The sequence below is a fragment of the Oncorhynchus tshawytscha genome, linkage group LG16 (assembly GCF_018296145.1).
Source record: "Oncorhynchus tshawytscha isolate Ot180627B linkage group LG16, Otsh_v2.0, whole genome shotgun sequence".
NCBI lineage: Eukaryota > Metazoa > Chordata > Actinopteri > Salmoniformes > Salmonidae > Oncorhynchus > Oncorhynchus tshawytscha.
Genome location: NC_056444.1, coordinates 53,099,415 through 53,123,747, shown reverse-complemented (window position 1 = coordinate 53,123,747; position 24,333 = coordinate 53,099,415). Strand labels below are relative to the sequence as shown.

General features: G+C 43.1%; 1 protein-coding gene across 1 annotated transcript in view; it reads left to right on the top strand.

Moving 5' to 3' along the window:
- espn (espin) overlaps positions 1-24,333 on the top strand; it is a 105,676-nt gene that overhangs the window by 10,779 nt on the left and 70,564 nt on the right. Inside the window, 5 exon segments of the mRNA XM_042299917.1 lie at positions 1,467-1,660; positions 12,169-12,355; positions 15,409-15,591; positions 19,518-19,649; positions 22,219-22,468. Coding sequence (XP_042155851.1) covers positions 1,467-1,660; positions 12,169-12,355; positions 15,409-15,591; positions 19,518-19,649; positions 22,219-22,468 — 946 coding nt within the window.

Sequence of the window (24,333 nt, the reverse complement as noted above, 5' to 3'; positions counted from 1 at the left end):
CATAGGGCAGCGCACAATTGGCCCAGCGTCGTCCGGGCTAGGGTTTTGGCCGTGGTAGGCCGTCATCGTAAATAAGAATTTGTTCTTAACTGACTTGCCTAGTTACAGTGGGGCAAAAAAGTATTTAGTCAGCCACCAATTGTGCAAGTTCTCCCACTTAAAAAGATGAGAGAGGCCTGTCTGTCATAGTTGAAGTGTACCTATGATGAAAATTACAGACCTCTCATCTTTTTAAGCGGGAGAACTTGCACAATTGGTGGCTGACTAAATACTTTTTTGCCCCACTGTAAATAAAGGTAAAATATTTTTTTTTCATTAAATCCACTTCAATCAGTGTAGATGCAGGGGAGGAGACAGGTCAAAGAAGGCTTCTTTTTTTCTGTTCTGAAGGAAAAGGGGGGTGCAACTCAATATTAGGAACGTGTTCCTAATGTTTTGTACACTCAGTGTATGTTCACCATTCACTGCTAGGCTTGAGTGGCTGTCTGACCATACAACCACCACAAAGAGTGTCAGTGATTGGCTGACATTTGTATATGGTCTCTCTTCCCGTTAGTAATGTAATCTAGATGAAGTTTGACACAGTGGGTACTCCTTGTTGGTTTCCACACAATGTCAATGGGTCACTGACATCGCTTCAGAGCATCCTTGACACACACCGCTTGTTTTGTGAAAGTGGTTTCTAGTGCAAACACTTGATACCTGAATCAGATAATAGCTTAACGTCTATTAAAGTATTCATCAGGGTTACCCTACACTGAGTGTACAAAACAATAGGGACACCTTCCTAATATTGTGTTGCACCCCCTTTTGCCCTCAGAACAGCCTCAATTCGTCAGGGCATGGACTCTACAAGGTGTCGAAAGCGTTCCACAGGTATACTGGCCCACATTGACTCCAATGCTTCCCACAGTTGTGTCAAGTTGGATGGATGTCTTTTTTGTGTTGGACCATTCTTGATACACACAGAAAATTGTTGAGTGTGAAAAACCCAGCAACGTTGCAGTTCTTGACACACTCAAACTGGTGCGCCTGGCACCTACGACCATACCGTGCAAAGGCACTTAAATCACCCTCTGAATGGCACACATACATAATCCACGTCTCAGTTGTCTCAAGGCTTAAACATCCTTCATCCTTCTTTAACCAGTCTCCCCTTCATCTACACTGATTTGAAGTGGAGTTAAAAAGTGACAATAAGGGATCATAGTTTTAACCTGGATTCACCTGGTCAGTTGGTCATGGAAAGAGCAGGTACACTCAGTGTATATGTCTTCAACGAAAGTTTCATATTCATTTTTCAATCACTTGAGTCAACTCCTTAAAGATATCTTGAATCTAGAGCATACTGATGATCAATGTCATCTTTGTGATTCAAGACCACGCAGGATGTTACCATTTAAATGAATCAGCATTAAGTCTTGAAACCTGACTTTGATATTTCCTGTGTCTTTCCTCTTTCGTAGGACCGGGATAGTTCTGGAGCCACCGTTCTCCACCTCGCCTCCCGGTTCAGCCATCACGAGATCACAGATTGGCTGCTGAAGAGCGGGGAAGCAGACACCGGGGCGTCCACAGACACTGGGGCCCTGCCTGTCCACTATGCTGCTGCCAAGGGAGACCTGCCCTCCCTCCGTCTCCTGTTGGGACACAGCCCAAAGTAAGAGCGCCAATGCTAACGCTAAGCTAACCCACTTACTAGCCATTATCCATATACTATCCACACTAGGTCTGTGACAAGTTGACAGTTTTGCTTAATGTTTAAACTGCCAATTTTTAAAAATCGTTTTGCCGTTAAAACGATAAGAAAAAAATCATACAATTCCAGACAGTAGAATTCCAGACAGTATAATTACAGTAGAATTCCAGACAGTAGAATTCCAGACAGTAGAATTCCAGACAGTAGAATTACAGTAGAATTCCAGACAGTAGAATTCCAGACAGTAGAATTACAGTAGAATGACAGTAGACAAACAAACATGCAGTAGTGGAGGATGCTTTCAAAGGGCCACATTCCATTATGTCTTAAAAACGTAATCAATACAGGCTACGGGTGGCCATTTGTAATTTCATATGAGGCAAAAATGAAGACTAGGCTACACGCAAGACTGGCCTGATGACATCGGTGCTATGAATAGCCTAGGGTTTTCTACATGCAACAGACCAAAGACTGAACACACGCTTGCATCATTAGCAAAGACACAGAGCAGGCAGGCCAGCATGAGGGAGTGAGCGGCATGTTTTGGTCATTTGCATCTCGCAATGTCTTGTCTTGCATGCCTTGCAAATTCACCAAGTAGCCTAAAGTTCACCTCTTCCTCTGGTTTTATTTGAATTACACAACTTCCCCAGGCCTTTATAGCCTGTCGGCTGTAACACGGAAAATCATTTGTTTTGTGATAACTGAACTGTGATTTTAATTAAGGTGGGGGGGGGACAAAAAACATTGTTTTTCGGGTTTGGTATTTTTCTTAACGTAAAGGATCCCAACTTCATTTAAATGTTTTAACGTTTAAACGTTCACACCACTAATCCACACACAGGGTTTATGTAGCTAACCCTGACAGGATTTTGGGATGTTTGAGTGTTATTTTTATTTTTTTTACTGTGATTTGATCTTTACTAACATTTAAAGTGAACCCAAATAGGAGTCCCAACCTCAATGACCCTAACCACTGTACCGAGCATTACTTCACAACCCAATATTTGTCCTTGTGTTAACACTTTCCCTGCTCCTAACTCTCACCTCTACTATGAACTTTTCCCTAAGGCTCAACTTAACACTAACAACTAACACTACCTAGACAATAAGGGCCCGTTCAGATTCACTAGACTTGTTACCAGCGGCAGTCTCATAATTGTAATTTTTTTTGTGTGTTGACATTAGCTACAGCCAACGCTACTAAAGACACTGATAACTGCAAGCTACGTAGTACACAATATTTTCAAGTCATTTTGGGCCGTGCTATATGATGGCGGTAGTTTTCAGCACGTATACAGGTGCACATAGCGTCAAACGCGCCGAGCACTTGCGTTCCATAGAAATCCTGGTTGAGAATGAAATGACTGAACAAATGAACAATGAAACAGCACAGCAACTAAGTGAAAGAAATTGTTTTTGATTATGTTTTACTGGTAATGGGGACATACGTAAATGCCAACAAAATTACTTTTTGGTCAGTGTGGTGTGTGTGTATCTGTGTAAACTTTATTTAACTAGGCAAGTCAGTTAAGAACAAATTCTTATTTACAATTTCGGCCCGGTCGGCGCTGGGCCAATTGTGCACCTCACTATGGGACTCCCAATCACGGCCGGATGTGATACAGCCTGGATTCGAACCAGGGACTGTGGTGAAGCCTCTAGCACTGAGATGCAGTGCCTTACACCGCTACGTCCATGTGTGTGTGTTAACTATTTAACTGTACTAGAATGCTTAAAAGGCAGCTAAAATTGTAAATGTCGATATCAGAGTTTTTTTTGCAAGGAAAATATTGGATATCGGAATCGGCCAAAAATGTAATATAGGTGCATCACTAGTTCCCACCAAGTCTAGTTACAGTATATAAAAAACATTTCTACAGCTCTCAAATACAGAAGAGCATAAACATTATCATACAGTATCATATGTATTATACAGAGCTCGGTAGCAAGCTAAACAAATAATGTAGGCTATTCATCACATAATTGATTAATGTTGCTAGCTAGCTAAACCAGCCATCTCAATTATATTACAATTTAAGATAATTACCTTCAAAACACACCAGGCTTCGTTTTATCCTATAGTTCAAATCATTCGTGTTAGAATCAGTAAATAGGATATAGCTAAGCAACTTGCGCCTGAAAACATCACCTATTAGCTAATTCAAAGTCTAAGGAGTTGTCTCACTCATTGGGCTATAATGTTGTCACTCGGATGCCAGGGTTTTTTTGGATCAAAAGGGGGCTGGTGGGCGTGGCAGGGGGCGTGGCAATGGGCGCTATCGGTAGGGCAGAATTTTGAATTTCAGGGCCAATTTTCCTGCATTTCTAAGAATTGTTCATTGGATCTGAGATAACTGCAAAAATTTAAGTTCATTTTCTGCAATTCTACACATTTTTCCATGGAGTTGAGAGAACATCTAGCAGTTTTAAAAAACATTTCCTGCACTTCTATGCATTTTGCAATGCCCAATGCTGTTTTTTTGCTCAAACAAAAATCAATACTGTTAAATTAATTGTTTTTGGAATTTGCAATACCCCTGACTGTTTAGCTTTTATTTAGGTGATTGTTAGTTCCCAAAGATTATATAATGAAAAATATATAGGTCCATTATCTTTTCTAGACATTTAGGTTTACACTGAAAACATTTTTCCATCCCAAAAAGTAATAATAATAAATAAATAAAAGAGTATATAATATTGAAATGTTAAATTGTTTTTACAGTTTAGACAGACTTAGGTGTCCTGAAAAAGTGCTTACCCAAGGGTTTCTATGACAGAAAACTCCCTGGATGCACTTTTGCCAGCTGTTTTGTTAAGGTCCACACAAACAGGGAATTACTGCATTTGAAGGTAAAAGCCAAATAAAACACAAAAAATATAAATAAAATGTCTAGACATTTCAGCCGTTAAAAACAACATTGCTCCGCTATTAAGATTTTTACTGGAAGAGCATTTGGCTACACGAGACAATTCTGTTTACATTCGACGGCTCGGAGGGAGCTAACTCTCAAAAAAGGCTTGCCAGCGACCTCCGGAGTTTTTGCAAGATTACTGTAAAAGGTAGAGCCGAGTGTATTTTCTCAAACTTGTTAGAATCTCTTGCCGTGAGAATATACTTTAAGTGCACACTAAGACATGGCAGCCATCTTTTTCTCTTAATTGGTAGCCTACTGTGGGCCTTCGATATTTCCTAAGTCAACAGGACTGCCACAGAATACTACGTTTTCACAGTTATGGGACATGTTGAGCATTTTTGTGGCATTGCATGCAGATAATCATCTGTCTTAACTCATAGTTTTCCGTAATAATAACATGGTTAACGCTTAAGATGAATTAAGGCAAATAAGCCAATAACCCTAACCCATTTATAAGCATTTTTAATGACTTATTAATGAAAGCTACTGTAAAGTGGTATTTAAAAAAATGACAGAGACTCAGGCTCTGATGCATGTTTTGATTCAGTGATTTGTCTTTTGTCAACACTGCGGGCTAACAAGGGATTTTCAAGAGATCACAGATGTTGCCAGGGAATCTGACACTTGCTTTTTTTGGCAACTGTTGAGTAAACTAGTCACCTTCAGTTCAAATCACATGATGGAATACTTCCTAAAGGAATGCACTCAACCATGGCCAAATATGACATTTGCTGCCTTTTTTGCAGAATTGTCCTCAGGGGCAAATGATTGATTGTCCTGGATTAATAATAATGTTGTCACATATAGGACGTCCCCTGGTCATCGCTTGATTTGTCATGATAATCGTGCATTGGTTTTGTCGTGTAGAATCTAATTTGTGTGTGTGTGGACATGTGTGTGGTGTTTGTTGTTAGAGAAATGTGCGTGTGTGTGTGTAATGTTATTGAATGTCGGTGCTAATCACTGTTGCACTACAGGAGCCGTGCCGCAGAGAGAACATGGAGCCATATGGCCTTACGATTGTCATGGACACATGCCAAGGCATTAGCAACACTGAGTGCCCATGCAGGGTGGATATTAAATCAAAGAACTGCTGTCTGTCAACATCAGTTCAATTGTGGTTAGGGTTGAGGAGAGGGTGGGAGATAGGGTTGAGGCAATAGGGGGGGAGATGGCATAAACATCATTTTGTCAAAGTGGAAACAGGTTTTTAGAAATTGTTGCAAATTTATTTTAAAAAATATATATAAACAGAAATACCTTATTTACATAAGTATTCAGACCTTTTGCTATGAGACTCGAAATTGAGCTCCGGTGCATCCTATTTCCATTGATAATCCTTCAGACGTTTCTAAAACGTCTTGATTGGAGTCCACCTGTGGTCAATTCAATTTATTGGGCAGGATTTGTAAAGGCACACACCTGTCTATATAAGGTCCCACAGTTGACAGTGCATGTCAGAGCATAAGCCAAGCCATAGAAGGAATTGTCTGTAGAGCTCTGAGACAGGATTGTGTCGAGTCACAGATCTGGGGAAGGGTACCAAAAAATGTCTGCAGCATTGAAGGTCCCCAAGAACACAGTGGCCTCCATTATTCTTAAATGGAAGAGGTTTGGAACCACCAAGACTCTTCATAGAGCTGGCCACCCGTCAAAAACAGAGAAATTGGGGGAGAAGGGCCTTAGTCAGGGATGTGAACCCAATTGAACATCTCTGGAGAGACCTGAAAATAGCTGTGCAGCAACGCTCCGCATCCAACCTGACAGAGCTTGAGAGGATCTGTATAGAAGAATGGGAGAAACTACCGAAATACAGGTGTGCCAAGCTTATAACGTCATACCCAAGAAGACTCGAAGCTGTAATTGCTGCCAAAGGTGCTTCAACAAAGTACTGAGTTAAGGGTCTGAATACTTATGTAAACGTGATATTGCAGTTTTCATAGTTAGTACATGTGCAGAAATTTCGGAAAAACTATTTTTGCTTTGTCATTATGGGGTATCGTGTGTAGATTGATGAGGGGGAAAAACGATTTAATGCATTTTAGAATAAGGCTGTAACGTAACAAAATGTAGACGAGGTCAAGGGGCCTGAATACCTTCCGGATGCACTGTATATGAAGAGCATGCTTGCAGAACATAGAGAGACAACAGTGTAATGTTTAAGCCTATAGCCTAACCAATAGATAAGCAATGGGAACCTCCTGTTGGTTGTAAAGGAATAAAATATGATAGGGACCAGATAGCCAGCTGCCACCTAAGGCCTCATCAAGGCTGTCCAATGGGACTGTTCTGTTCACTTCAACATGCGGCACAGATCACTCACCTCTGCCATAAACCTATAGGAATAAGCTGAAGAGGTGGAGTCTGAGACCTATAGGCTAGTGTTCTGGCCTTGGTGTTGGAGTTTGGGGCCTACCTACCAGGGACTCCAGTGTTGTCTAGGTGCAACCCAGACAGGTGCGTAGCTCTTGAATCTTTAATTGGCCCCAGAGACGTGGCTGTGCCTGATAGCATTGCTCCATTCACTCCTGCCTCTTCCCTTCCCCCAACCCTCATGCTATTTACCACTGCAGCCATGGTGACACACAGTAGCGAACCGGCGATAAGCTAATGAGGGAAAACAATACAGGCATGAAGAAGGGGACCGCTTTCTAGTCGTCTCTGGCATTGTTTAGCCGAGGCCTTTTGCTGTGGGGAGATAGCATTGTGATGTCACGGTTTATTATACGGCGTAGAACAGAATGTTATCTTATGGGTTTCAAAGGGTAATTGGCCTGTTTGACAGCTGTTACCTTAGCTCTCAGAAATCACAAGGGAGGCAACCGCTCACAAGGGAAGCATTTCTCCTTTATCATACGACACTGTTCCTTCATTTATTTTTATTGAGCACTAGTTAGCGGAATGTAAAAAGCTACATTCATCATCATTGTTTAGCCCCCCATATAGTTTCCCTTTCCTGTTGGTAGTAATCCGACTTAGCTAGCTGCACAGAATGTGGTAAGGATTGGATTTGTCTGGAGCACGTTATTACAGATGGATGGTTTCAAGGCCTTGGAAACCCATATGCTAAACATTTGTTCAATTTACAGTGCATAAAAAAAAACATCAAAGGCCCTAGAATCCATTCCACAGATCACCTCTAAAGTCCTCCGATAATTAACTCCAAGGCAGGCCATTCATGTGCAATAGTTCTCACATTTGTACTTTTTGTTTTTAATTTTTACAAAGTTGAGTTAGGCTGACCATTCTAAAACTGTACGGTGAAATCGTCAATCTACATCACAGTTCTGACATCACAACATACCGTGGGAAGTGTTCCATTGTTTAGCCTAATATTGTACTGTATTTGCACAAAACGGATGACTAAAGTTATACAACTGTTTAGTTACGGTAACTTAGTTAGCTGAGAACTGTTTGTCTGGACAAGAGGTCAGTTCAGTTCAGTTCATTCTGCTGCAGCTATGAAATGAAGCCAATTTTATTTGACCTTTATTTAACTAGGCAAGTCAGTTAAGAACAAAGGGGGCAGAACTACAGACATTTACCTTGTCGCTCGGGGATTTGATCTAGCGAGCTTTTGGTTACTGGCCCAATGCTCTAAACACTAGGCTACCTGCCGCCCCAGCAGGTAGCCTAGTGTGAGGTGTGTGAGCCTAGTGTAATGTGAGGTGTGATCCATAGTCAACATGCCAAGTACTCAGCTGTCAGCAGTGTGCTGCTCATTAGGCTATGTCTGTCTGTCTTTTGTGGTAGAAAATGGGGATAGGGATGCAGGACTGATGCAGATTAAGTTCCTAGACAATGGCCACCAAATGTATGGGCCTGGGCTCAAAGGTTTGAATCTGTGAATTGTACTTCCCTGTCATCCTGTGTCTCCACAAAGCTAACAGGATGACATGCTGTGTCTCCACAAAGCTAACATGATGACGTGCTGTGTCTCCACAAAGCTAACAGGATGACGTGCTGTGTCTCCACAACGCTAACAGGATGACGTGCTGTGTCTCCGCTGATAGTGCTGCTGGAACATAAAAGACAGGCGACGAACTGGCAATAAACCTCAGCGAGATGGTTGCACAGACTCACAGAGAAAGCGAGAGAGAAGGAACATGTTATGCAATCAATTAGAGCAGATTAAGAGCTTTGCCAGGGCTTAATTGCAGCATGGGGTCAAAAGGGGTGGGGCGACTGCTGCCGACTGAGGGCCATAAAATCTACTTTTGAGACATTCTAGATGCCCAAGTGTCATGGTGGGTGAACTTTCAGCAGCATCTCTCTCTCTGGCTCTAAAGTAGGGGTAGGCAACCCTGTTCCTGGAGTGCTGCAGGTACTGCAGGATTTTGTTCCAACTAGGCACCACATCAGACCAATTTAGCTAATTGTTCAGTTCAATGATTGCCTAAATTCAACACACCTGGTTTTCCAGGTCGGTTAATTGAAAAACATGAAATGCCCGCGGCACTCCAGGACCAGGGTTGCCTACCCCTGCTTTAGACCCAGAGAGCGAGATGCTGCTGAAAGTTCACCCACCGTGGCACTCGGGCATCTAGAACGTCTCAAGTATATTTAGAGTGTAGGATTTGGATTAGCCTAATGCACTCCCACTTTTCCCACGTCCCTTTTCCATGCTATATTTTCTGCCTAGCCAAGTATAGTAGATGGATATTTAGCACAACTATGTTAGGGTCAGTGTTAGGGTCAAAGGATGCATAAGTTGAAGGTTAAAAGCTATTTTGGGGGGGGATTAGAATCTTTAACTTTCTAAGAATATATCTTGTTGAGTCTAGCAATGTGTTGTTGTGTCTGGATTCATCCAAGTCTGTGAACCGCTATTGGTGTTGTTTATCAAAAAACTAATATATACAGTCCCATTCAAAATTATTGCCGTCCTTCATAAGGATTAGCAAAAAAGACTATATAATAAATAATACAAATACTGAGCTATATTGTATGCTCAACAAATGGAAAATTATTTTATGCTTTTACAATTACTCAGAAAAAGAGATTATGTTTAACAAGTAATAAAATAAAATCTCAAAGATAGGTGTCAAAATTATTGCCACCCCTGTTTTCAATACTCTGGCACCCTCCCCGTTCGAGGATAACTGCACTGAGCCTTCAAAAAAACGAGATTGGTGAACACATTGGGATGGATATAGACCATTACTCCATACAGAATTTTTCCATATCCTTTATCCTTTGGTCTGCGCTTATGGATGGCCCTCTTCAATTCAAACTAGAGGTTTTTGATGGGGTTCAAGTCCGAACACTGAGATGGCCATAGCAAAATTGTGATTTTTTTTATGGCCAATTAACATTTCCTTGTGGATTTTGATTTGTGCTTGGGGTTATTGTCTTGCTGTAAGATCCACTTGCGCCCAAGTTTCAGTCTCCTGGCAGAGGCAACCAAGTTTTTGTCTAAAATGTCCTGGGAATTATTTTGTTACTAGCAACCTCATGCTAATCACATTAGCCTATGTTAGCTCAACCGTCCCGCGTGGGGACACTGATCCTGTAGACGTTTTAAACTGAGATGAATTTTAAAAAGTAGAATGTTAATGCGGATGTAATTTTGTTTGATTTTATTTCTAAGAATCTTCAGGTGTGCCAATACTATTGACACATCTTTTTGAGAAAAAAAGTAATAATATAGTTTTCCAATTTTTTTGGAGCATTCGATATAGCTCAGTATACATTTTTTCGTCAGCTTTATCAAGGGTGCCAATAATTTTCTATGTGATTTTATCTGTTGAGACTGTATGAGGGTGCAGGTAATAATTGTTGAGAATGTAAGTCATTTTAAAAATTTTGGTGGGGGGGGTGTATGCTGGTTAAAGTATGTAATTTCTTCAGTCCTCTGTAACAGTATGGAGGAAAACTTTTCTCGTCATGGGTCACTTAATTATTTAAACAAGAAAAGCCACTGAGAACACAATAAGCTTTTATCAGGCAAGAAGCCTATTAGTGTGACAACATCTATTACTTTGCTAATAATGAAGATAAGATTGCCCTTTGTTACATACACTGAACGTGGAGGAAGGGAGAATGGTGTGTATTGTATCCAGTAATAGTGGAGGCAATTTCAAGTTGACAAGTTACAGACGAACAAAATGGCTTGTGTGCATGTTTTTGTTGAGGGTGTGTGGGACGGGGTATCATCTATTGTCACACTTTGTATTTCTACCCTCACACAAAGACAAGCCTCTTTGTTAAGCCCTTTTGAAATCTACACCTGTACTCCTAAAGCAATTCCTTTAGTGGAGTACCTGAGTCTGTGTAGGCTAAAACTCAGTAGTCACCCTTGTCATGAGGCATCTCATAAGAGCACATAGACACCTTGATGCAGTGTCTATCCAGTGTTAAGGTGTATTTGAGGGGGTTTGTGTGTTGCGTCAATATTCACACGTCAGTGTCAGCCCCTTTCCATAAACATACCGTACGTTGCGCACCCTCTCCAGACCCCGGGATGCAGGAGAGCTCCGGCCCACTTCAGTTACACTCATGAATAATGCAGCCATCTGCCTACTTCCTGATGATAGAACTGCAGATTAGGTCCCCTTCCTGTGGCATTTAAATATTTAAAGGGCACTTGATTTTACCTGAAACCTCGCCCCAAATGCACCCCAAGGATGCCCCGTTGGTCACGCCTAAGATTTGGGGCTTTGTCATATTTTCAAGGAACAAAGGAAAGGAAAGGAGGTGTTACTTAAGGTGTTACGTTTTGGATCCAGGAAACGTATACATCGCCCAAATATAGCTTCAGTAACAACCTTGACTTAGTCGAGTAAGTTGTTGGCTTGGGTTCTAACTGCTGTCTCTATTCTGTGAGGGGAAACTGGGTGCAATTGTGTTTGGTTTGAGGGGAGACACCCCTCCTTCTTTACCCCTCCCCCTCTTTACATCTCTTTTCCTCCCTCCCTCTGGCCTGTCACCACTTACTGCCACCTGGTTAACCCTGAGGTAGTGAGGAACAGAACCAGCAGGGTAGTAAAGCCTCTTACTGGACTCATTGCCCGCTTGTCAGTCAGTGTCCAAATAAAGCAAGGCTGTATGGGATTTAGAAGGGAAGCACTTCACTTCACTCCTTCAACTCCCTCTGTGACTAGGAGATCTGGGGCAAGCAGAGGCATTGTCATTGGATAGGGCAAATAATTCTCCACTGCCAAGTTGGCCTTTGGGGAACGGGGAGAACAGGGAGGGCGGAGTTTGGCTCCAGGGGGTGGAGTTGGCTCGATGTGCTAATCAGAATACCTCCCCCAGTCATGGCTACTTGGACTGGAGCCTCATGGAAAGGATCCTTAGGGTGGCAACTCGGACCGAGCTTATTCCAAGGGCTGTTATGAAGTTATGTTGACCTGTCAGTGATTAGATTAGTTTGGGTACAAAGAAAACCTCATAGAATAACATTACTGCCCAATGTTAGCAACCGTATACATGTTTATACACTCTTCTTGGTTAACCCAAAGTAGGTATGTTGTTCAAGAATCACAATGTAATAATATGGTAATTCATTAAATAAAGCTGAATACAGGTCTATTTTTTATGCTCCTTTAGTGTTGTCAATTCCCAAACAAAGAATGGTGCCACACCCCTATACCTGGCCTGCCAGGAAGGTCACCTGGAGGTTGTCCAATACCTGGTGAAAGACTGTGTGGCGGAGCCAGGCATCAGAGCCAATGACGGGATGACACCTCTGCACGCCGCTGCCCAAATGGGCCATAACACTGTCATCGTCTGGCTGGTAGGTCAATGGTCCCCACTTCATGCTGTCTTTGGATATTTCTTCTACTGTATTTGTTGTACTATTTTATAGTATATTTTATAGTATATTTTGGTCCTAGACAAGCTCCAAATAAATCCAATGTGGGTGTACATTAATATCCAGAGACCACAAAGAGCCTAATTCATGGCAATAAAATGCTATTGATATGAAATGTTATGAGCAACATCAGACAACTGCAAAATGCAAATGAAATACTAATATGCTTAAAGCAAAGCAATGCATTATGGTGGAAAACAAGCTACAGCTAAAGGTTAAAACTAATGTTCTAGAAGGCTAGAAGGAATGTCCTACTGGAATACACCAGCGTCACCAATAGGGGCTCACTTGCAGGCTAACATGTGGTAGCGTAGCACACAAACAGTGGGGCAAAAAAGTATTTAGTCAGCCACCAATTGTGCAAGTTATCCCACTTAAAAAGATGAGAGAGGCCTGTAATTTTCATCATAGATACACTTCAACTATGACAGACAAAATTAGAAAAAAAAATCCAGGAAAATACCAGAAAATCACAGGATTTTTAATGAATTTATTTGCAAATTATGGTGGAAAATAAGTATTTGGTCAATAACAAAAGTTTATCTCAATACTTTGTTATATACCCTTTATTGGCAATGACAGAGGTCAAATGTTTCTCTTGGAAAAGCCAAACCTTGACCCTGGAAGCCTACGTTTCAGACATAAGGAAGTGGATGGCGGCTTTTATGTTTACTTTTAAGCTCATACAAAACAGAGATGCTAGTTCTAGGTCCCAAGAAACAAAGAGATCTGCTGTCAGATCTGAAAATGAATCTCGATGGCTGTACAAGTCGTCTCAAATAAAACTATGAAGGACCTTGGCGTTACTCTGGACCCTGCTCTCCTTTAACAAACATATGCAAAATATTTAAAGAGCAGCCTATTTATCATCATCTTAATTTATTTGCAAATTATGGTGGAAAATAAGTATTTGGTCACCTACAAACAAGCAAGATTTCTGGCTCTCACAGACCTGTAACTTCTTCTTTAAGAGGCTCCTCTGTCCTCCACTCGTTACCTGTATTAATAGCACCTGTTTGAACTTGTTATCAGTATAAAAGACACCTGTCCACAACCTCAAACAGTCACACTACAAACTCCACTATGGCCAAGACCAAAGAGCTGTCAAAGGACACCAGAAACAAAATTGTAGACCTGCACCAGGCTGGGAAGACTGAATCTGCAATAGGTAAGCAGCTTGGTTTGAAGAAATCAACTGTGGGAGCAATTATTAGGAAATGGAAGACATACAAGACCACTGATAATCTCCCTCGATCTGGGGCTCCACGCAAGATCTCACCCTGTGGGGTCAAAATGATCACAAGAACCCAGTGAATGACCTGCAGGGAGCTGGGACCAAAGTAACAAAGCCTACCATCAGTAACACACAATGCCGACAGGGACTCAAATCCTGCAGTGCCAGACGTGTCCCCCTGCAGTGCCAGTACATGTCCAGGCCCGTCTGAAATTTGCTAGAGAGCATTTGGATGATCCAGAAGAAGATTAGGAGAATGTCATATGGTCAGATGAAACCAAAATAGAACTTTTTGGGAAAAACTCAACTCGTCGTGTTTGGAGGACAAAGAATGCTGAGTTGCATCCTGAGAACACCATACCTACTGTGAAGCATGGGGGTGGAAACATCATGCTTTGGGGCTGTTTTTCTGCAAAGGGACCAGGATGACTGATCCGTGTAAAGGAAAGAATGAATGGGGCCATGTATCGTGAGATTTTGAGTGAAAACCTCCTTCCGTCAGCAAGGGCATTGAAGATGAAACGTGACTGGGTCTTTCAGCATGACAATGATCCCAAACACACCGCCCGGGCAACGAAGGAGTGGCTTCGTAAGAAGCATTTCAAGGTCCTGGAGTGGCCTAGCCAGTCTCCAGATCTCAACCCCATAGAAAATCTTTGGAGGGAGTTGAAAGTCCATGTTGCCCAGCCACAGCCCCAAAACATCACTGATCTAGAGGAGATCTGCATGGAGGAATGGGCCAAAATACCAGCAACAGTGTGTGAAAACCTTGTGAAGACTTACAGAAAACATTTGACCAGTGTCAGTGCCAACAAAGGGTATACAACAAAGTATTGAAATAAACTTTTGTTATTGACCAAATACTTATTTTCCACCATAATTTGCAAATAAATTCATTAAAAATCCTACAATGTGATTTTCTGGATTTTTTTCCTCATTTTGTCTGTCATAGTTGAAGTGTAGCTATGATGAAAATTACAGGCCTCTCTCATCTTTTTAAGTGGGAGAACTTGCACAATTGGTGGCTGACTAAATACTTTTTTGCCCCACTGTATGTGGCAAGCAACAAAAAGATAATAATGCTGGCAAGCAAGATTTATTGTATATTTATTGTATAACAGAAATTGAAACTGCTTAGTCCAATGATTGTGCTTGAAATGTGCTCTTCAGTACATAGGCATAAATAACCAATATAGTTTTATAGTTCTTGCATTTGTAATACAACTAGAGTATGGGTAATGAATATTACAAAGGGGAAAAAGCAGCTCCAGCTAGGAAACTTAGCTAACGCCAATTAGCAAACTTAGGTAACGGCAGCATGCTAACAAAATGTTGCCATTCAAACTCATATTTCCTGGAACAATAGTTCAAAAGTTATTAACTTACTTCTTTTCATGAACACGTTGGACTGGTTTCTTTGGTTGAGTTTGAGAACATTTAGGTGAGCTGTCTGAAGGTGTTTCCAGGAAAGACACGGAAGAATGACTCAGGGAATTAAGAACAGTGGGCCTATTACTGCATAATTTCAAAAACGGATCGTTTTTTCCCCCCTGCAATAGCGGACATCGGAGGTTACTGACGTAACAGCTGTTCTAATGAACTAAGCTCCGAATTCAGTTGACACATTTTTTGTTTAATTTTCTAAATCCGCTTCTACACTAATTGGCTGGTGGGCTGGATCTGGCCCGCGGGCCGTAGATTTCCCCTGTCTGGTTTAACCTCTACTGTTGTCCCATTGCAGGTGAGTTTCACAGAGATCAGCCTGTCCGACCGGGATGGTGATGGTGCCACAGCTATGCACTTTGCCGCCAGCCGTGGCCACGCCAAGGTGCTCAGTTGGCTGCTGCTGCACGGCGGCGAGATCATCACCGACAGCTGGGGCGGAACGCCGCTACACGACGCCGCTGAGAACGGGGAGCTGGAGGTGTGTGTGTTTGTGTGTTGGTTGCCAGTTTTTAATGCGCTACCATATAGATGGCGCCGGGGGGGTGGCTGTTTTATTGGCTCTTAACCAACTGTTTTTTCGCATGGTTTTTAACTGATTTTGTACATCTCATGACCGAAAAGAGCTTCTGGGAAGGATATACTCCAAACACCCGAACAGGCACTCATCCCCATCATTCGCTGGAGAAATAAACTGTGGAAAGAGTGGCTAATCTGCCTTTGCCATCTGTACTGTTAGCTAACGTTCAATCACTGGGAAATAAATGGGATGAACTGAAAGGAAACGCTCATCCAGAGGTGGCGCTCCTATTGGCCGGGAACTTTGATGCAGGGAAACTTAAAACAGTTTTACCTAATTTCTATCAGCATGTTAAATGTGCAACCAGAGGGAAAAAAACTCTAGACCACCTTTACTCCACACACAGAGACGCATACAAAGCTCTCCCTCGCCCTCCATTTGGAAAATCTGACCATAATTATATTCTCCTGATTCCTGTTTACAAGAACAAATTAAAGCAGGAAGCACCAGTGAATCGGCCTTTTAAAAAAGTGGTCAGATGAGTACAGGACTGTTTTGCTAGCACAGACTGGAATATGTTCCAGGATTCTGCCGATGGCATTGAGGAGTACACCACATCAGTCACTGGCTTCATCAATAAGTGCATCGATGACATCATCACAAAAGTGACTGTATGTACATACGCCAACCAGAAGCCATGGATTACAGGCAACATTCGCACTGAGCTAAAGGGTAGAGCTGCCGCTTTCAAGGAGCGGGCCTCAGAAGCTTATAAGAAATCCCGCTATGCCCTCCAACGAACCCTCAAACAGGCAAAGTGTAAATACAGGACTAAGATCGAATCGTACTACACTGGCTCTGACACTCGTCGGATGTGGCAGGGCTTGCAAACTATTACAGACTACAAAGCGAAGCACAGCCGAGAGCTGCCCAGTCACACGAGCCTACCAGACGAGCTAAATAACTTCTAAGCTCGCTTTGAGGCAAGTAACACTGAAACATGCATGAGAACATCAGCTGTTCCGGACGACTGCGTGATCACGCTCTCCGGCAGCCGATGTGAGTAAGACCTTTAAACATATCAACATTCACAGGGCCGCAGGGCCAGACGGATTACGTAGACTTGTACCCCGAGCATGCGCTGACCAACTGGCAAGTGTCTTCACTGACATTGTCAACCTGAGTCTGTAATACCAACATGTTTCAAGCAGACCACCATAGTCCCTGTGCCCAAGAACACTAAGGTAACCTGCTTAATGACTACTGACCCGTAGCACTCACGTCTGTAGCCATGAAATGCTTTGAAAGGCTGGTCATGGCTCACATCAACACCATTATACCAGAAACCCTCGACCCACTCCAATTTGCATACCGCCCCAACAGATCCACAGATGATGCAAGCTCTAATGCACTCCACACTGCCCTTTCCCACCTGGACAAAAGGAACACATATGTGAGAATGCATTGACTACAGCTCAGCGTTCAACACCATAGTGCCCTCAAAGCTCATCACTAAGCTAAGGACCCTTGGACTAAACACCTCCCTCTGCAACTAGGTCCTGGACTTTCTGACGGGCCGCCCCCAGGTGGTAAGGGTAGGTAACAACACATCCGCCACTCTGATCCTCAACACTGGGGCCCTTCAGGGGTGTGCACTCAGTCCCCTCCTGTACTCCCTGTTCACTCATGACTGCATGGCCAGGCACGACTCCAACACCATCATTAAGTTTGCCGATGACACAACAGTGGTAGGCCTGATCATCGACAACAATGAGACAGCCTATAGGGAGGAGGTCAGAGACCTGACCGTGTGGTGCAAGGACAACAACCTGTCCCTCAACGTGATCAAGACAAAGGAGATGATTGTGAACTACAGGAAAAGGAGGATCGAGCACCTCCCCATTCTCATCGACAGGGCTGTAGTGGAGCAGGTTGAGAGCTTCAAGTTCCTTGGTGTCCACATCACCAACAAACTAACATGGTCCAAGCACACCAAGACAGTCGCGAAGACGGCACGATATAACCTATTTCCCCTCAGGAGACTGAAAAGATTTGGCATGGGTCCTCAGATCCTCAAAAGGTTTTACAGCTGCACCATCAAGAGCATTCTGGTTGCGTCACTGCCTGGTATGGCAGCTACTCGGCCTCCAAACACAAGGCACGACAGAGGGTAGTGTGTACGGCATAGTCACTTTAATAACTCTACCTAAATGTACATATTACCTCATTTACCTCGCACATTGACTCTGTACCGGTACTTCCCGTATATAGCCCCGCTATTGTTATTTACTGCTGCTCTTTAATTATTTGTTATTCTTATCTCATATATGTTTATTATTTTTAACTGCATTGTTGGTTAAGGGCTTGTAAAGTAAGCATTTTCCTGTAAGGTCTACACCTGTTGTATTCTGCGCAAGTGACAAATAAAATGTTATATGTATATAGGGAGTTGGTAGGTAGTGGATGACATTTGCCCACAGAACAGTCTGGGATACTGGGGCCGGTTGCACCAATTGGTCGTAAAAAAAAGTTGGTCTTAAATGCGTAGCTACGTCCGACTTTGTGATCCGAATTTACACCTGTTGCACTAACCAAAAATAAGGACTATTCGTAGCTGTCCAGCATAAACAATGCACATTCATGAGATTTGATATCTTCATTATGATGGTTTCTAGGCAGCGTCCATTACTAGGCTGTTACCAGCCTAGCCTAGTTAAGTTGAGGTGGGTGCTTATGATCATCTTGTGTAGTTTGCACATCTCAACAAGTAGATTTTTTTTCATCTTTTCTTGCATGGTAGCCTACTCAACCAAAAGCCCATAACTTGCCGAATCAATTAATTGATCTCTGACTGGGCAAATAAGTGGAGGTGATAGCTCATCTATTGGTTGGCGCATCTATCACTGATCAGAAACAAATATTTAGCATGCTAATGTAGCCTAAATCAAGTGTAGGCTATTATTTACAATCGGCTCACATATATGCAACTCCAACAGCCCGCAGAGTTTGTGAAATATGAACCCGAGACTCGCATGCTTTTGAAAATATAGATTGCTATAGATTTTTATGCATTTCATGATGATCGGCCCAATTTCACACCCTACGCCTGGTTCCTACTAGGCGTTGAATATACGCTTAGGTGGTGCAACAGGTATATTAACGGAAGTATCGTTACGACCCGCTTACTGGTGCAACCGGCACCTAAAGTCTATGAGGCTGCTGATGTCACACTTGTAGCAGAGGTCAGTGACTGGCAGGATCTGTCGGATGGGACAAGACAATGGGTCAAGAGACACCATATAGGGCTGTGAAGCATGCGTGCGCTTACACAGTACACTCCCATTAGAGATCGCAATCTGCAGCGGTTGACATTAGCTGGTTGACTTGTACGTGTTGTGGTGTTTGTTTGGCCGATGAGAGTAATGCCCATATCAGCTTACAGCCATTAGCAGGCCCAGGAAGATCTGCTGTATGTCTTTTTTTAAAGGTATTTTTGAAGAGTTCAAGTATTTGAAAGATGGTGAAGATAGGGGGAGGGTGAGTCAAAGGGCACTGGGCCATACTGTATGTGACGAGAGGGGGTAGGAAGGGAGAGAGGCTAGTCAAGACACCAAGGGGGATGGGAATAACGAACAGGTAACTTCATACAAGTCCAGAAACTAGCCAAGTGTGAGCGGCAAGTTGAGATTGTCTCCCTTCCTTAGGTTAGACGCCTCACAGCTGTTGTGTGAACTCTCTCTTTACAAAATCCCAGACAGTTATTTTTTTGACGAGCTGACCTCTCTGTCTTTGTCTCTCTTATTGTCTCTTTCTTCCTCTGTTTCTTTTTTCGTCTTTCTATCTCACTTTCCTTCTCCCTACTCTCGCTCTCTCTTTCTCTCTCTCAGTGTTGTCAGATCCTGGTGGTGAACGGCGTGGACCTGGGCATACGGGATCAGGACGGCTTCTCCGCGGCCGACCTGGCAGAGTACAACGGGCACGCCCAGTGTGCCAAGTACCTGCGCAATGTGGAGAACATGGTGAGAGACACGGGATGTATTCATTAGGACACACAGTGGCAAAAGGAGAAGGAGCGGGAGAGAGATGGAAATGGGGGCGGGGGAGGGGTGAGATGTGTTTCCCACAAACCTTGGGGAGTCTCAGTAGTGTTTATTTTTTCTCATGCCACCCACAAGGGCCATGCCAGGCAGAGAAGGTAAATTGCAGTAATTGTCATTAGCGGAGACACCGGTGTCAGTCGGGGGACATGCTGGCTCCTGTGGCTACAGTGCCCACATTCACAATGTGTTGTGTCATCACAGGCTCCATGTGAAAGGAGTTCACATGGTTTGTTATGGGAAAGCAATAAGAGGGTATGAGCCCTAGTTTAGAAGAGGGGAGAGTACGATCACCACTACAAGGCTAGTTGGGTTCTCGCCACTGTCCGTGGGATGTTGACATTTGTAGGCCGTTTTCATTTGTTCCAAGATTTTATTATGAACACCGGCTCTTTCCATGGCATAGACCGTACAGGTGACGCCAGCTGAATGCTACGATCCCTTATTAACATCATATGTTTGATCCACTTCAGTCAGTGTACACTGCATTCGGAATGTATTCAGACCCCTTCACTTTGTTACGGTACAGCCTTATTCTAAAATGTATTTAAATTGTGTGTGTGTCCCCCACCATCATTCTACAGATTTGTTTGCAAATTTATTTAAAAAATACATTCACATAAGTATTCAGACCCTTTATTCAGTACTTTGTTGAAGCACCATTGGCAGTGATTACAGCCTCGACTCCTCTTGGGTATGATGCTACAAGCCTGGCACACCTGTATTTGGGGAGTTCCTCCCATTCTTCTCTGCAGATCCTCTCAAGCTCTGTCAGGTTGAATGGGGAGCGTCTCTACACCGCTATTTTCCGGTCTCTCCAGCGATGTTTGATCGGTGGAGTCTGGGCCACTCAAGGACATTCAGAGACTTGTCCCGAAGCCTCTGCTGTGTTGTTTTTGCTGTGTGGTTAGGGTCATTGTCCTGTTGGAAGTTGAACCTTCGCCCCAGTCTGAGGTCCTGAGCAGGTTTTTATCAAGGATCTCTGTACTTTGCTCCGTCATATTTCCCTCGATCCTGACTAGTCTCCCAGTCCCTGCCGCTGAAAAACATCTCCACTGCATTATGCTGCCACAGCCATGCTTCACTGTAGGGATGGTATTGGCCAGGTGATGAGCAGGCCCTGGTTTCCTCCAGACATGACGCTTGGCATTCAGGTCAGAGAGTTCAATCTTGGTTTCATCAGACCAGAGAATCTTGTTTCTCATTGTCTGAGAGTCCTTTAGGTGCCTTTTGGCAAACTCCAAGCGGGCATCATGTGCCTTTTTACTGAGGAATGGCTTCCATCTGGCAACTCTACCATAAAGGCCTGATTGGTGGAGTGCTGCAGAGATGGTTGTCCTTCTGGAAGTTTCTCCCATCTCCACAGAGGAAGAGATTGAGCTCGATCATAGTTACCATCAGATTCTTAGTCACCTCCCTCATCAAGGCCCTTCTCCCACGATTGCTCAGTTTGCGGACAGCTTTAGGAAGAGTCTTGATGGTTCCAAACGCCTTACATTTAAGAATGATGGAGGCCATTGGGTTCTTGGAGATCTTCAATGCTGCAGACATTTTTTGGTACCCTTCCCCAGATCTGTGCCTTGACACAATCTTGTCTCGGCACTCTACAGACAATTCCTTCGACCTCATGGTTTGGTTTTTGCTCTGACATGCACTGTCAACTGTGGGACCCTATACAGACAGGTGTGTGCCTTTCCAATCATGTCCAATCAATTGAATTTACCACAGATGGACTCCAATCAAGTTGTAGAAACATCTCAAGTGTGATCAAACAGGATGCACCTGAGCTCAATTTTGAGACACATGGAATCATGTAAAAAAAAGTGTTAAACAAATCTAAATATGTTTTATATTTGAGATTCTTCAAAGTAGCCACCCTTTGCCTTGATGACAGCTTTGCACACTCTTGGCATTCTCTCAACCAGCTTCATGAGGTAGTCATCTGGAATGCATTTGAATTAACAGTTGTGCCTTGTTAAAAGTTCATTTGTGGAATTTCTTTCCTCGTTAATTCATTTGAGCCAATCATTTGTAGGGTTGGTGTACAGAATATTGTCCTATTTGGTAAAAGACCAAGTCCATTTTATGGCACGAACAGCTCAAATAAGCAAAGAGAAACGACAGTCCATCATTGCTTTAAGACATGAAGGTCAGTGAATGCGGAACATTTCAAGAACTTTGAAAATTTCCCCAAGTGCAGTCGCAAAAACCATCAAGCACTAAGATGAAACTGGCTCTCAAGAGGACCACTACAGGAAAGGAAGACCCAGAGTTACCTCTGCTGCAGTGGATAAGTTCATTAGAGTTAACTGTACCTCAGGTTGCAGCCCAAATAAATGCTCCATAGAGTTCAAGTAACAGACACATCTCAACATCAACTGTTCAGAGGAGAATGCGTGAAATTATTATTATTATTATTATTGTCACCTTTATTTAACCAGGTAAGAAATGTAGTAAGTGTTAACCCCTCATTGTGGTTGTCTTTTTACAGAGTGTGGAGCACCGCGTGCTTTCCAGAGACCCATCGGCTGACCTGGAGTACAACAAGCAGCCTGACTCAGGTTTGTCGTCCCCCAACAACACCATGCCCCCGGCAGGGTCGGGGCAGGCACAGCAACCCGCCCACTTCGACATGGGCTCGCCCTCCAGCACTCTGTCCAATTACGACTCGGCCAACTCCAGTCAGTCCAGCACAGGAGGGAAAAGGAGCGGCTCGCCCCCATCGTCGCGAGCCCCGGCTGGTCAGTCACAAACACACGCTTTGTCACACATGGAGGCACTTAAACATGCCAAAACACATGCGTGCACACACACACACACGCATGCACGTGCACACACAAACACTTACACTATTTAAATGAGCTTCCTGAAGTTGAACCCTGATGAAGATAATAGTTCAGATTTCACAGGAAGAAAAAGCCTGTCATGCTATGGCAAGGCAGTTGTGCCGAATACACTATTGAATACAATCTTTGTATGATTTTATGTGCTTTAGCCAACTTTAGAGTGCGTGTCCCCCCCCAAACATGACATGACATATTTGCTTGGGTAATGCACCCTGCACGCTATTATCATAACAATGGTGGGAACTTCAACCGCTCATCTGACTGGAACAAATTCCATGTAACAGTTTGCATTCTTTTGTGTGGTGCCACGGCAGCACTTTATACAAGTAGTACCCTCTAGTGGCAGATAGGATAAATAATCTGTCTGTGAATCAACCAAATTCCAAAACCCTGCACACTCTCCAGAACAAGGGTCTGCAAATGCAATCCCGGAGAGCTATTGGGTGTGCAGGCTTTTGTTCTACCCCTGCACACCAGTTGTTAAATAATGACGGTTCAGACTGAAGACTGATTAGTTGAGTGTTTTAAAAACGGGTGTCATAACATAATAATAGAATGGATTATTTAGCGCTTTTCCAGGTGCTTAAAGCACTTGACATATTATGTAGATGAAATTTGCATCATCCACTAGCTATATTGTGTAATACCCCGCCTGGGTTTTGCTACAGTGCCTTGAAAAAGTATTCATCCCCATTGGCATTTTTCCTATTTTGTTGCATTACAACCTGTAATTTAAATGGATTTTCATTTGGATTTCATGTAATGGACATACACAAAATAGTCCAAATTGGTGCAGTGAAATGAAAAAAATTACTTGTTTCAAAATATTCTAAAAAATAAAAAACGGAAAAGTGGTGCGTGCATATGTATTCACCCCCTTTGCTATGAAGCCCCTAAATCAAATCTGGTGCAACCAATTACCTTCAGAAGTCACATAATTAGTTAGATTGAACACAGGTGGACTTTATTTAAGTGTCACATGATCTGTCACATGATCTCAGTATATATACACTTGTTCTGAAAGGCCCTAGAGTCTGCAACACCATAATGCAAGAGGCACCACCAAGCAAGTGGCACCATGAAGACCAAGGAGCTCTCCAAACAGGTCAGGAACAAAGTTGTGGAGAAGTACAGATCAGGGTTGGGTTATAAAAAAATATCTGAGACTTTGAAAATCCCACGGAGCACCATTTAAATCCATTATTAAAAAATAGGAAGAGTATGGCACCACAACAGACCTGCCAAGAGAGGGCCGCCCACCAAAACTCACGGACCAGGCAAGGAGGGAATTAATCAGAGAGGCAACAAGAGACCAAAGATAACCGTGAAGGAGCAGCAAAGCTCCACAGCAGAGATTGGAGTATCTGTCCATAGGACCACTTTAAGCCGTGCACTCCACAGAGCTGGGCTTTACGGAAGAGTGGCAAGAAAAAAGCCATTGCTTAAAGAAAAAACTAAGCAAACACGTTTGGTGTTCACCAAAAGGCATGTGGGAGACTCCCCAAACATATGGAAGTAGGTACTCTGGTCATATGAGACTAAAATTGAACATTTTGGACGTCAAGGAAAACGCTATGTCTGGCGCAAACTCAACACCTCTCATCACCCCGAGAACACCATCCAACCATCCAACCATGGGGGTGGCAGCATCATGCTGTGGGGATATTTTTCATCAGCAGGGACGGGGAAACTGGTCAGAATTGAAGGAAGGATGACGCTAAATACAGGGAAATTCTTGAGGGAAACCTGTTTCAGTCTTC